This window comes from Aphelocoma coerulescens, chromosome 1 (assembly GCF_041296385.1).
Source record: "Aphelocoma coerulescens isolate FSJ_1873_10779 chromosome 1, UR_Acoe_1.0, whole genome shotgun sequence".
In the NCBI taxonomy this organism is placed as follows: Eukaryota; Metazoa; Chordata; class Aves; order Passeriformes; family Corvidae; genus Aphelocoma; species Aphelocoma coerulescens.
In genome coordinates, this window is record NC_091013.1 from 8,736,008 (window position 1) to 8,750,609 (window position 14,602).

General features: G+C 41.8%; 1 protein-coding gene across 1 annotated transcript; it reads left to right on the forward strand.

Moving 5' to 3' along the window:
- Positions 1–250: 250 nt before the first annotated feature.
- DYNLT3 (dynein light chain Tctex-type 3) lies at positions 251–7,542 on the forward strand. The gene is made up of 5 exons (XM_069030382.1): positions 251–345; positions 1,330–1,371; positions 3,189–3,312; positions 4,256–4,333; positions 5,318–7,542. Exons 1-5 carry the CDS (start codon positions 316–318, stop codon positions 5,392–5,394), a joined length of 351 nt encoding a protein of 116 aa, XP_068886483.1. The 5' UTR covers positions 251–315; the 3' UTR covers positions 5,395–7,542.
- Positions 7,543–14,602: the final 7,060 nt, after the last annotated feature.

Below are 14,602 nucleotides of genomic sequence, written 5' to 3' on the forward strand. Positions count from 1 at the left end.
CCTTCCCTTCCTTTCCCTTTCCCTCCCTTCCCTTCCTTTCCCTTTCCCTCCCTTCCCTTCCCTCCCCTTCCTTTTCCTTTTCCTTTTCCTTTTCCTTTTCCTTTTCCTTTTCCTTTTCCTTTTCCTTTTCCTTTCCCTTCCCTTCCCGGCTCGGCAGGGCCTGTCCCGCTCCCGGTCCCCGCGGCGCGGGCGGGTCCGGCCTCCGGCGGGAGCCCCGCCCGGCCCGGCCCGGCCCTGCCCGCCCGGCGGAGGCGGAGCCGCGCAGGACTCGCCGCCGCCGCCGCTACCGGAACCGCCGCCGCCCGCGCCGGGGCCATGGAGGATTTTCACCCCCACAACGACGAGGTAGGGCCGCCGCCTCGCCCTGCGCGGTGCCCGGGACCCTCCGCCCGCCCGGAGGGGCTGGGCCCGCGGCTCGCCGGCCTGCCCGCGGTGCGGGGTGGATGTTCCCTCCGGGAAGGAGCCGCGGTGCGGGACGCTGCCGCGGGGCTGTCAGACCGCGGCCATTTTTCCTGGGGAAAAACCCCATTTCCTTGGGAGAACCCCAAGAAGTGCCGGGCCCGGTCAGAGCCGCGGGCTGGTCCTGCCAGTTCGAGCGGAGGAGCCGATCCCTCCCCGGCCGCCGCTTCAGGGCTCTGGCCACCAGTTTTCATATAAAAAGAAACCAAAACCCCAAACAAACATTAATGCCCTTGAGGTTTCTGCCCCTGCCCAAGTGTTTGGAATTCGTGGCTGTGAAGTGGCGGGTGGCACAAGGGAACGTGCTGTGATTCCTTTGGGAGCCAAGCCAAGTGCCCATGAGCAGGATAGAATAGAAAATAGGAGGCATTAAAACCTGCAAGCTTTTTCTGTGCTTGAGAAAGGTGTTTGGGTAAGGTAATGACTGTGCGTACCAGTCCTTTTGATATTAGGTTTGCAAAACCGTGTGTTACCCTCGGGAAGCAAGATGTAACCTGTGGGTTAGCAAGTTTGTGACTCCAGTAAAAACAAAGGTTAAGACCCAGAGGAGAAGATTTGTTATTTAATTTTTCCTGGAGAATATTCCCAAGACAAGCATAGACATGGTGGAATTTGATCTTTATGGAAAATGTAAAGTGAACCTGTTTCAAAGTTCACTGATGTCTGAGCTTTTTGGTCCCACTCAAACATACTAGAAAAGCAATACTAAATAACATATGTATGGAACTGGGGGAAAAAAGTAAGATTTAAAAATTATACTAACAGACTACTATGCAAATAACCAGGCACAAGCCTAATCATTAAGTGTTCCTCAGAGTAAAACTATTTACTTTTCTGACAAAAAATGACAATAATTAACTTCTGTTGCAGATGATCTTCAATGCTGATGAGGCCCACAACATAGTTAAAGAGGTATGTTTTAACTAACAGCTGTATTTTAAAGAAATTCTTTACCATACCTTGCCCTGTAGTGAAAGCAGTTATTTTCCTTGAGCATCCCAGATAAATATAAAATGATATAGAATTAGTATTTATATAAAGACAGTGATTAACTTGGAGCTGCTTTAAGGTTCATCTGATTGCTGTCTTCAACTGCCTAAAGAGAAGAAGGTAGATGAGAGGAGAGCCAGATTTGCATTACAGTGGAAAGAGTTGGGTGACAGTCACAAGCTGCAAGGGAAATTCACTCTAATTTGTCTTTTCCCCTATATCCAGCTAGACAGAGTCTAATCTCTGGAGAGGTTGCAGGGAGGGCTTGTGGAGTCTCCATCCTTAGAGATCTTTAAAACTTGACTGGACAAGGCTTTGAACAGTGTTATCGGACTTGGGAGTTAGCCTTGGCATGTGTGGGAGGTTGCACTCTATTAACTCCTTGTTCTAGCTTTTAGAAAACATTTTTGCAGAGAAAGAACAGGCTGGAATGAGCAGCCTGATAGTCGAAATTAAATACCTACTTGCTAGAGAGTGACTAATGAGGAGCCTGGGGCTTACAGATGCTCTCAGGTTTTGTGGAGAAGTGGTGTTTAGAGACAGGAGTTTCTAGAGGAGCTCTGCAGGTCCTCTCCCACCTGCACTTTTGAAGCTGCTCCAGTACACAACAGCAAGCTCTTGGATGTCACATAAACAACAATTCAGCCCTTTATGTAACTGTTCCTGCCTTGTAAAGCCAAATATGGTGTGACACAGTCTTCAGACACTGGGAGTAAAGCCAAGTGTTTCTGCCTCTTATTGGAAGCTTAACCAGGGCCAAGGAGCTCCAGCACTGGCTACATTTCTGGAAGGACCAAAATCCCTGAGAGGTCTTGTCCCTCTTCTGTCTTCTGTTGTGTTTTGTGAATGTTTGTTTCCACTCCTTTGGCCAGCTTTGTACAATGTGGTCAGAATTAACTGAGCTTTTCAAAATCTGGGACACAGCTCTGTTACACAGCCTGTTAGTGGGGGATTAGTGCATGGGATACATCTCACTGAATCAGAGGAGAGCACACTTTTATTTCCCTCACCTTTTCCAGGTATGTGTTTCTTAAGCGAATTCCTCAACTTTAAGAAGTATCCATCAGCACACAATTCTGAATTTCTTAGGAGCAGAGAATGCAATTTAAGAGTTACAGTTTGAGAGAAGGATTTTTGTTCAATCGTTTTAAGTTTAAGCAAGGATTGGCCAATCTGTAGCTGTGAGAGAACATCCAATTTTCAGGCAGTCCAGATGTTTCTTGTGCTGCAAGATATGATCCTTGAGTATCTCTCATATCTTTCCCATCTTTTAAGCAGGGATGTGCATTTCACTGTTGTCACTGTTGCTCTAAAGGTTTTGGAATCTTGCTGAAAGGTTGGCCAGCCCAAGCTGATTAGTGATTTGAGTAGTGCCATCCCCATTACAGCAGCTTCTGAAAGCCAAGCTGGAGCAGGCAGTCATTAGGAACAGCGTTAGGATTTTCACTGGTAAATAGATCCATTCACTTGTATCCAAATCATATGGCTGAGGCCTTTCCTGCAAGAAATGTTTAGTCAGAGCCTCATTTTTATTCCTGTGATATTGTGATAAATATGTACTAAAAATAAATTTTCAAGAAGGGCCATTTGACTTCCCATTCAGCAACTGATACTTGATGAGCTTGAGTGATTTAAAGTAACCTAATTGTCAGAAAAAAATTCCTCAGATTATGCAAAACATTTTAAGACTCTACATTTTGAAGTATGTTTACTGTAATATCTTTTCCCCTCTGTTTTAGTGCATAGAAAGTGTTTTAGGCAAGGCAGATTATAATCACAACAAAGTCAACCAATGGACTGCTGCTATAGTAGAACAGTCGCTGACACATCTGGTGAAACTTGGGAAAACCTATAAGTACATTGGTAAGTACAAGCAGCTGTACTTGTACCACAGGCAGTCACAACAAATAGTTGCCAAAAGGTTCAGGGGAACCCTATGAACAAAGCAGAGCAGGTACCTGAACTCTTCTGTTACACGGATTTTTAGTAATACCTGTGGTAAAGCTGTGGCAGTTTTACCTGGGCTGAGCATCCTGGCAACACTTAACACAGATTACATGCTACATGGTCTTTCCTGATTGTTAAGCAACCCCAAGACAATTGTATCAACCTTTTAGTATCAGTTCAGGAAAAAATTGCTACCTTAAATAAAATTTTCAGTCTGATTAAACCTCCTATAAATACAAACATCTGGAAGACTTTAGTCCTGTATGCAAGGTCATGTCCCGTTATATTTATGTGTATACCTGTGGAAGGAAAAAGGTAAATAAAAAAGTTTAAGCCACTTTGGTCCTTTTGTGGGGTGTAATAGCAAGTGTTTACACTCTGTTCTGTTTTGAAAGTCTTGGACTCAGGTTGTCAGTACTTTTGTGACCATTGCAGGTCCACCTAGAAAAGCTGCACATTACTGGGGTGTGATTTCAGAGAGGGGTCAACAAGTATTTTTGGGAAACAACTCTCATCAAGTGTGACTTCTGCTGTACCTGTGAGGACAGCACCTGCAATCCCATTCTGATGGGCACAAGCGATATCTAAGAAGTTTAAAAGATTAAAAACCATAATCCTATTAGCAAGTGTTTTGTTGAAGCTGTTGTCTTCATGTGAGTGAAAATAATGATGAAATAAGTAACAAATTCTTAAGGAAAATAGTGGGGACAAAGGGATTGTCAAAAAAGGTTTTGTCTTACCTGAATGCCACGTGCCAGCCCTTTGAAAATGTAATACTGGCTTGAGTTTGTAAATTCTGAGTGATTCACATCTTCTGCTTTAATAATTAATTCCCTGGTTTTATGACTGGATCTTGCAGTTACCTGTGCAGTGATGCAGAGGAGTGGAGCTGGTCTCCACACAGCAAGTTCATGCTTCTGGGATACCACAACTGATGGTAAGTTTCCATGTCTGAACAGAAAATCTGTGGTAAGAGAAACATTACTTCTTGCTCAGTTGTAGTAGTTGGGTTGAACATTTTCAGGAGTGGCTGTGGAAACAGTATCTTCCAGGATGAGATGCTTGTTTACAATCCCAATAGAAATGTTACCAGTCAGTGCCTGCATTAAGAGCAGTTGCTTTGTAAATTATGAGAAGTGGGGATAGGAAAGCCTTTCATTCTGGAACAAGAGTCAAAACATTTAATTCTCTCAGCTGAAGCAGCAGAAAACGTTGCTCATAGTAAATACACGTGGGTAGCCCTAAACATATCTGCCTACTGTGAGGGGACAGCTACTTTGGAGGAAAAAAGAACTTAGTGAAAAGTAGAAATAGTTTGACTTAGAGTATGTGTTTCAGCTGCTTAACTGTCAGCCAGGCTTTGGATGCATTGTATTGCTTCACAATTAGTTGTAAATAGACTTTTTCACAGGTTGAGAATATTACAGGGAAACAATATTACAATAATTTGTTGTCTGTCACAGATTCAGAATGATCTTTTTAGAAGAGGGTGCAAGGTTTAAAACAGAGAGCTTCAAAAAGTCAACCAAGCTTAAAAAAAATCATAATATGAAGTTAAGTAAACAAACACAGTTTAATCTTCATGTTTCCTTTTCTGATTTCTTGTCTGACTGTCATACCAATTTCAGTATGGGAATTTCAAGGATTTTTGCAAGTCCAGCTTTTAAAGAAAGATACTGGAATGGTGTTTTCCTGTTAACTGTCTTAAGCATTCAAGGCTCATGTTGGGTAGCAAACAATGTATAAGTTAATGAAAATGTTTGGAGGAGTTTAGTCTCTTTATAGTCAAGATGACATATTACTATTTCCCTTAAATTACAATTTAAATATTTATACTAATCTGGCATAATTTACACTGCAGTAATGTGACTGTAGTAAAGACAATGGAATTCTATTTTAACTTTGTAATAATCTCTTCCAGGAACCTGCACAGTGAGATGGGAAAACAGAACCATGAACTGCATTGTCAATGTATTTGCTGTTGCTATTATCCTGTAGCTGACTGGAAGAGAAATAGAAGCAACACCGAAGCCTTTAAAAAAAAATCATCGTAACATATGGCTAAATATTTCAAACTCTTATTTGTTTCTGTATGAAGAGCATACAGAAGTTCTCTACAGAGAGCATACAGTCTAAGCCAGTTCTCATAGATTAGTTATGTGAAAGCTAGCAAAAGAAATTTAATATATATATATGTATCTATCTAAAGAGAAAGTTTTAGTAATTTAAATATTTAGAAGTATGTTAGTGAGAAGGTGCCACAAAGATCAGTAGAATTTATGTCAAAGCTAATATCAAAGATATTTTATTCCAGAGGAACAAAACACATCAAATCAAAGGAAATATCAAAAGGCAAGCAAGACCTCTCAGGATTATGGTGCCTTTGGGAACAAATTATGAACACAATTCAGAGTGGATATACTGTAAACAATACTGGTTCTCCATGCTTGATTAAACAAAGCAGACTCTCCCTTTGAATGCTGGTGCTTGTGAAATTGCATGAGCATCACTTTTTGGTGAAGCATGAATGTTTACATGGACACTAAATCCAGGTAAGCTCTTTCCCTGGAGGCAGAGGAGAACTTTGCTGGGACAGAGGTGAAATATACCCAGTCCTAGCAGAATTCTAATTTGTCTTCAAATGAAGAGCATAATATTTGTTAGCAATTCAGGGAAACATGCTGGGGATCTGACACCAGCTCTTAATTCATCATTTATAGACCTGAAAACATTCTGAAGGTACTTAAATTTGATTTGATATTATATTGTCACAGAATTTGTGACAAGCACTTTATTGATTCCTTATGCAGTAGCCAGGAGCTAAGGCAATATGACTGCACCCACACTCCAAGTAGGATTAAAGTGATCAGTGAGAAGGCACACACATTCCTAGAGGCTCTTGTTAGCTTTGAAAGCATTTATCAAAGTAACATATCTGTTCTTTCTAAGAGTTTTTCCTACCTTCTCTAGGTCTAGAATTGGATTTTAGTCCTGTGAAATAAAACAGTTAAGTTTTGAGCACTAAGAATTCCCCTCCTTTAAAGATTTATGCAAGTTCTTAACTTTGCTCATCTGATGAGTCTTAACTTGAAGTATTCCACGTGGAAGAAAAGCATTTGCACACCTGCAAGTATTTGCTGGATTGGGGCCTACATTTTTGTTGATAAATGCACAAATTATATGATGAAGAGATGTATCAATACCAAAAATGCCTAAATGATTGCTGCCACTAAGTGGCAGCTGCATTAAGTTGTTTTCTCAGATGCTGCTTAAGGATAGAATTTTTTGTTTATACTGTATGTCTTTGAAAGAGACTGGTAACTACCTAACAGCTACTGTAGGGCTGTTTTGAATTTTAAGAAATGAATATTAAAGCACTATTACGCAGTTTTGTTTGGTTTGGGTTGTTTTTCAGATAACTGACTATTAGGGTATGAAACAAGTGTCCTGTGCAAAGAGCAAGCTAAAGAATATTTTGCTGCTTAAATTGTGTATATGTATAGCTAGTGTGACACTACAGAAGGACCCCTGTGTATGTGTAGTTTACAATACTGTTCAAAATACCTTGCTCTGCAGACAAATAAAATTCTGCTTTTACCGAAGTGCAAGTAAAATGAATACTGTAATACTGCATTTGCCCAAGGCAAGTGTTGTGTGAAGATGTATGTGTATGTTGTACTGACCTTCAAATGTAGATTAATAATTAAGCATTGTTTGGGTTAGAACAGAAATTTCTGAATTAGTTACCAGCATCCAAGAACCAAACTGTGGAACTGACAAAAATACATTAGTTTTACTGATATTTGGGATTGTGCAATGTGAAAAAAAAAATGTGGGGTAGCAACTGGAAAAGGTTTGGTCTGATCAGTATGGTTAAAGAAGTGGGTGAGTAAAAACAGTGGTGGCTGTTGTGCTCCTTTTACAGGTACTGAGGTGCAGTGATCAGAAGAAATATTCCACATAGCCACTTGTAATCTCATTTGGTATTTTTGCTTTACTTGAAAACCAGATGCACTGAGTGAGACTATCAGTTTAATGAGGCTTGGTGAAGGTCCTCCTGCAGAAGAACCCTAGAAAATACTGCTTAATTATATGACTGTTTCATTTTTCTTTCTACCAAAAAAATAAAGTTTTGCCTTAGTTGTATTTTTGCTTTGTGTTCTTGATCAATATAAAAAGTAACTGAGAAAAATATTCCTCTTATTTCCCCTCACTTGTATATAACAGTGAGAACTTGGGAAATACACTGAAGCTGCATTTTAGAGACAAGATCTTGTCAAAGCCTTGTTCCCAGGCTTGCCCTAATTTCTTACACCTCTGGTCTACTTATTTCTCAGACCTCTTCCCCCTACTGTGAGTCTTGATTATGCAAGTTAAAGCTTTTTTACTACAGAAAAATTATTATGAAACTCTGGGAAAAGTATTTTCATTCTGCATCACATCCTAGTAAACTTAATTAGTTTTCCATCTTTCCCCCACTCTCTGCAGGTACAAAGAGCTACTTTTAACTCTCCTAACAAATGCTGAACATTATTATCTGCTTTTCCAAATAGTTAATCTCAAGGATAAAAGTTATGAATTGCAGACTATGAAAGCCCACATTTCACTGGTATTTTCTATAAATACATGTTTTCTTTGTTGTGGCAATCAGGGGTATGAGTTATGGTTAACAATGGGGGTCTTTTTAATGGGACAGAAGGGTTTGCATTAAGGTACAGCCCATGTGTATGGAGCTGTGTGTTCCCACGTATGATTTCATGATGAAAGACACCTGCTGTTCTTCCTACCCAGGTTTTGGTAATGTAAACAGAGGAAGTGTGAAAGTAAGGGAGCAGATTTGTTACTTTCCTTCCCATTGCCTGCCGGGTGTCTGCCAGTGACTCATTACCTTTCTGATGGCTGTGATGCCATTACACTCGATCTGTGCCACCAGTATGAAGTCTGATGTGTTCAACTCAGATTCATGCAATCTAAAGCACTTCACAGAAGCCACGGAAATCCCAGCCCACAGCAAGGCAATGTGGGGTTGGATGTGAATGTCAGCACACTGATATTTTAAATACAGTATAAAAGAGAACATTAGCTCCTGGTAGCCTGTATGCATCAGTACAGTGGCTGCCATATAGAGGCAGACAGGGTCTGTTCTAATTCAAGAGCAGTTCCTGTAATGAGCAATTCTTACCTGATTATTGGGCTGTGCCTTGCTGCCTCCTGTGCAGTCTGACCAGGTCATTTTGTTCCCATTTAATTTGGAGAGGTGTTTTTTAGCACAGTCATGCTGGGATACAAGTACAGAGCCAGTCTACACCCCCATCAGAATATTCTGACTCAGGAAGCTCTGCCTGTGTGCTGCAGGACATTCCCAGCTCAAAGCCAGCACCAGTTTGTCTCAGGGAGTATCTGAGCTCAGATGCAATATCCTGTAAATGTAGCAATAAACCCAGTTGTACAGTGGCTCCAAAGCTATGCAGTCACATTTATACCTGATATTGTTGCCTGTGAGCTGCTCTGCCTGCCAGGTCTATGCCAGGTGAGTGTCTGTGGACAGTGATAGTGTATGGAAAGGTTTCTTCCTCACAGAAGGTTGCAGCCAAACAAAAGGAGATTTTTTATACTTCAATGAATCTAAATCACCATTGAGTAACTGGAGGTTTTAGCTCACATGTTCCACCAAGCATCTGTTTTCAGACACGGGATACATATGCAGCAGCAGCTTTATTTGTACACTAAAGTTTTCTAAAAAGAAACAGGGTCATGAGCAGCCACGACGAACACGCAAGCACGTGATAGGAGAAGTTCTAGCAACGAAAATCACAGGAACTGTGAAATGGTACAATGTGAAAAACAACTATGGATTTAAAACATGAGATGATACAGGGGAAGATTTATTCGTTCATAGAACTGCCATTAAAAAGAATAACCCTGAAAAATATATCCCAAGCTTAGGAGATGGAAAAGTAGTAGAGTTTAAGATAGTGTGAGGAAAGAAAGGGTTACAAGCAGCAGAGGTCACTGGGCCTGGTGGTGCTTCTGTGGAAGGCAGTATATATGCTAAAAATCCTAGTCATGTTAGATAATATCCCCATTATAAGCACCCCATACAGGCTCCCTTTCCTAATCCCACCTTTCCCTTATACCCTATACCCAATATGAACCCTTTCCTAAGTTTACCCCATGCCCAATTTATCCCTAATCAGTTTTTCACCCCATGGCTTCCCTATACAATTCCCTTTCCCTACAACTCCTCTCTGATGCTGAGGGGGGAATGAAGAGAGGGAGGGAAAAATTTAATTATTGTTGTTTAGAGTTCCAACAGGTACAAATTGAAGAAACCCTCTCCTGCCTCAGTTTCCCCACAAAGCATGCTCAGAAAAAGCCATTTGGACATTTAAAGACTCAGGAGGGCGGCTTGTTTTGTTTTGAAACTGTTCTTGTTATCCCATGTTTATCCAGTTGTTTTCAATGTTAAGTTTTAAATCTCTTTTTGTTAAAAATAAACGGGTGAAATGTCGGGGTCCCTCCTCCCCCTGCCATGGGGTCCTGGGAGAGGGGCCCTGGGGGGAAAGCACGGGCTTTCCCTGCCCCTGGTCAGCCTCGTTCCCCATTGGTTGTTTTGTGTTCCCCTGCGCGGGCAAGGACCCTCGGGTCCTGTGATTGAGCAGCTCCTTGGCAGAGCCCGGCCATGTGGCTGGAGAAATAAACATCTCTGAAACATCTACCAAGAATCAGTCCATATAGATTTCCTTTCCACGGGCCTCGTTGTCTGATACACGTGTTGCAGTATCCCCATTGCATGCCAGAGGACATGCAAACACCCCGAAACTCCCATCCCACATCTAACCTAGAATGACTTGAAAAGGGGACTCAGTCACGGAAACACCTCACTGGTTATTATGGTTTGTGTCAGGCACTTACCCTCATGTAAAGGAGCAGCCAGGGTCACAGAGCACAAGTACTTGAAGCAAAAGGGAAAGGGAAATTTTGTAGTGACACCAGCATTTTAAAATTTTAAATTTTTATTATATTTTTAAATTAGTGACAGAGTTTGTAATCTATGCTTTTGAGGCTTCACAGCATTGAGACCATAGAGTTCAGAATCAAAGCCATTAAAATCCCCCATCCAGGGGGGAGGTGGTGAGATGGACTTAACTGACTCAGACACATGTTCAAACATCTTTCTAGTCAGCAGGTTCCCATAGGCCTATATTGCATATAGTTAAAATAATTTCTGAACAGCACCTCCTAGAGTATGAAACATTATCACACTATCTGCAAAACATCCATATATGCTTAACCACCTTAGGAAGAAATTAAACATGCCCTGCTCTGTGATTTTGTAGTTTACTGCAATTTTTGAGGCATCCGTTACTCAGTGTTTATTCATGACCAGCTGGGTAAAATTAGGGGTTGGGGGAAGGGTGATGAATGAAATTAAATCCTTATTTGACAAAAAGTAGTATGATCTTTCTGTAGAATTTCCATACACATACACACACACACACACACATATCTAAATATGTTCATCTCTTTTTATTTATCCATTTCCCTAAAAATTTTGAATCATAGAGACAATTTTGTTCATTTACAATTTAATCTCTTTTTGCTTATTTCCACTTCACCCATGTCTACATATCAAGACAAGGACTCCAACAGTGTTCATACAAACAAATATTCTGACCAGAGATAATAAAATTCAGCATTTAGGTATTAGCCATCAGAAGTGAGAGGGTGAGGCAACAGCAAGGCTGTGGCTGCCTCTACTGGTGCTCACAGCACTCTGCTTGAAGCAGTCATGGCTTTATCCAACCTCTGTCAATAACTTTGGGGGCTTTTTTCTTGCTGTGTGAGCTTCTACAGCAGCTGTTGAAAGTGGTCTGGCCAAATCTCACAAGAATCTGCTGCAGAGTTTCAAGTGAGGTCATTTGTTAATCTGAAATATCTTCAAGACTATGTAAGAACCTCACAGATCAATGCTGTAATAGCTGTATAGTGTTCATGCTTGAGTTAAATATTTTAGGAAATGAATCTTAAACAGTAGGCACAGTTGTAGCTGGGTGGACTGGTGATGTTGTGAGCAAATTATAGTAGCCTATTTCATAGTACTCATTGCAGGTCCTCTGAATGATAGTTGAAATGATTTTTTGTAGGGAAAAGCTTTGCAAAAGCTGGTTTTGGAAAGGAAGGAATTGAGTAGCTTTAATTTAAGGTTTATATCTGGATCAGCTGAGGCTTAGGGATCAGAGATGAGACCTTCCAAGCTCATCTCTTTGTAGCATTGCTTTGACATCATAAGCAACTTATGCAGTTGCCTTAGGGCCGCGTGTGTCTGTGCAAAGTTTTGTTTTCATTTGCGTAACAACTGGAAAACGTGTGCTTTCCAGTTTGCTCTCCATGGGTTGCTCCACATGAAGCAAACCCAGACCTCTCTGGCAGTTCTGCTGCTGCTGGTTCCAGGCACAGCTACAGCAGGAGAGCAGTGGGCTGGGGTGGCTGGTGTGGGGCTAGCCAAGGAGGAAATGCCCCAGCCAGCTGCAGGCTTAGGAGTCGTAGCTATAGCATGTAACAGAAATTTGTTGCACAACAGCCAGGGGCAGTTATGGTTGTGCCATTCCTCTTGAAACCCATATTTTCTGTGAAATTCTCACAGCCTCCAGGAAACAGGAGGCTGCCAACTGCCTGTCTTTGCTGGCTCGCAGATACCCCACAGATGCTCTTCTTTCTTCCCCGCTGGGAATTTCGGACTCAGGGCCACAGCTGCAGTTGTGAGCTGGGTGTGGCAGTCACCTGCCCATCTTCTGACTTGGACTGTTTTGGTATTACCTGTTGGGCCCAGTAAAAGTAAGCTTTTATACACATGCTTAACTACAGATATTACATACATTTAATAGCAGTGTTGCTGCTATTAAAAATGCCTTCCCTTTAGAAGAGACACAGGACTGACATTCATGTATTAGACCACAGTAATGATATCTATTGATACTGAAGAGAGGTTGGTGAATTAAATATAAAGTTGGTGTTACATATTGCCAACCTCCTTCATCCACCTGCTGCAGCTGGTCAAGGGGCTGTACAATCTCATAAAAACTTGTACAATGTTTTCCTCTTTATAAGCCAAACTTGAAAGTGAGAAAAGCAAAGAAGAGAAGCAGTGTGAAGGGGCATGGAAAACACCAAAAACTGAAAAAGAAACTGAAGAAAGAACTGAACTTCCAATTTACTTTCTGTTTTCCAGATTCCAGCTCAAAGAGCCAACCCTGAAATGCAGTTGAATTTACAAAATCTGGTCTCCATCTCTCACTTTTTCAGTAATCTGTTCATTCCCACAACTCCTGTCTCATTTCTTTAGGAAAATAGATTAAACAAGTAAGTCTAGCTTGGAAACTGATCTTAAGCATTGCTCAGACAGTAGCCACTGGAATGTGTGTTCCTGGTTGTCCACAATAGCAGTACCAGTAGTATTGTTCTTCTCATAGTATTATTACTGTATCATCCAGAAGCACTAAGTTTGGAACTATGTCCAGCTACACTGAATGTTGTTCAAACATAAAAGAAAATCCCAACTACAGTCTCAAAACCATTCAGTTTGACTGTGGAGAGAAAACTGAAATGGATGGGCACAGCCAGTCCTAGGAACCACAAAGAAGTAATATCAGGCACTCCAAACTCAGCAGTCCTAGAAAGGAATTTGAGCCCAGCAGTTGTCTCAAGATGAGGACAGAGATGAAGGTCTCTGAGGAAGGTCATTGCTGAGCATGTTGGTGCTGAGTGTTGGGAGCAACAACAACTGAGGGGTAGGGACTTTCCTGCTTAGAAAATTTCCTCACAGCATTGAGAGTCACACTGAAGTAGAAGTCAGAGAGAAGTAAGTTTAAGATGAAAATGGAAGAATCAACAATAGTGTAAAATACTTTTTCAGGTATGGATGGAAGAAAAGAAAATTTGGTAGTTCTATTCGCAAGAAATTTTTTCTATTAGCTTTTTAAAATATGAATGCATTCTTGAGTTGGGTGGAGAACAGGACAATGAGGTGAGAGGTTCCCTTTGTAGCTTGTGTGACATTTACAAGGTACGCAAAGTCCTGGCCAACCTTTCCCATAGACACTTTCCTTGGCAGGAGTAAATACCTATTTGGCATGTAAGGCAGCTGTTTGCCAGCTCGCCCTGCCAGTATTTTCTCTGCTGTACCATTCCTTATGTAGTTACAAAAGCAAAAGCTGTCCCTGTTAGATGGCAACGGAGAGTGTTTTCATCATTTGGTAGGGGAAGACTCAACAGCTTGAAAAAAGTAAAGGGCTGTGGACATTACCTAAATAAGGAGGGAACATCTGTTACTTCTAAAGGGGAAGTGACATCTTAGTAGCTTACAGCTTAGTCTTTGCAAATGACTTGAAAGTAACATGATGGCTTTCATAATTTTCTTGGGTTTGGGGCTGGTTTCTGCTGCTTACATAAATGCAAGTGTGCCTGGTACATTTTCCTAGTAGTCAGTTGCCTAAATCTATCACCCTCTGACTAAGTCTGAGAAATGCAGATTTTTTTATGCAGCGTGAACAGTTGGGGGATGGTGGTTTTTTTTTACCCAGTCTCACAAGCTAAGACTCATATAGTGTTTGTCATCATGTCAGCCATACCCTGGGCTGCATCTACAGCAGTGTGGGCAGCAGGTGAGGGAGGGGATTCAGCCCCTCTGCTCTGCTCAGGTGAGACCCCACCTGCAGTGCTGCATCCAGCTCTGGGGTCCCAGCACAGGAAGGACCTTGGAGAGGGTCTAGAGGAGGCCACCAAGATGATCAGGGGGATGGAGCACCTCTGCTATGAGGAAAGGCTGAGAGAATTTGGATTGTTCAGGCTGGAGAGGAGAAGGCTTTGGGGTAACCTAATTGTGGCCTTCCCATACCTGAAGGGAGCTGATAAGAAAGATGCAGCAAGACCCTTTACAAGAGCCTGGAGTGACAGAACAAGGGGGAATGGGTTCAAACTGACAGAGAGTAGGTTTAGATTGGATATTAAGAAGAAACTCTTTACTGTGAGGGTGGTAAGACACCGGGACAAGTTGTCAGAGAAGTTGTGGCTGCCCCATCCCAGGAAGCGTTCAATGCCAGGTTGGATGGGGCTCTGAGCAAACTGGGCTAGAGCAGGGTGTCCCTGTCCATGGCAGGTGGTTGGAACGAGATGATCTTCAAGGCCCCCCTCCAACCCAACCCAC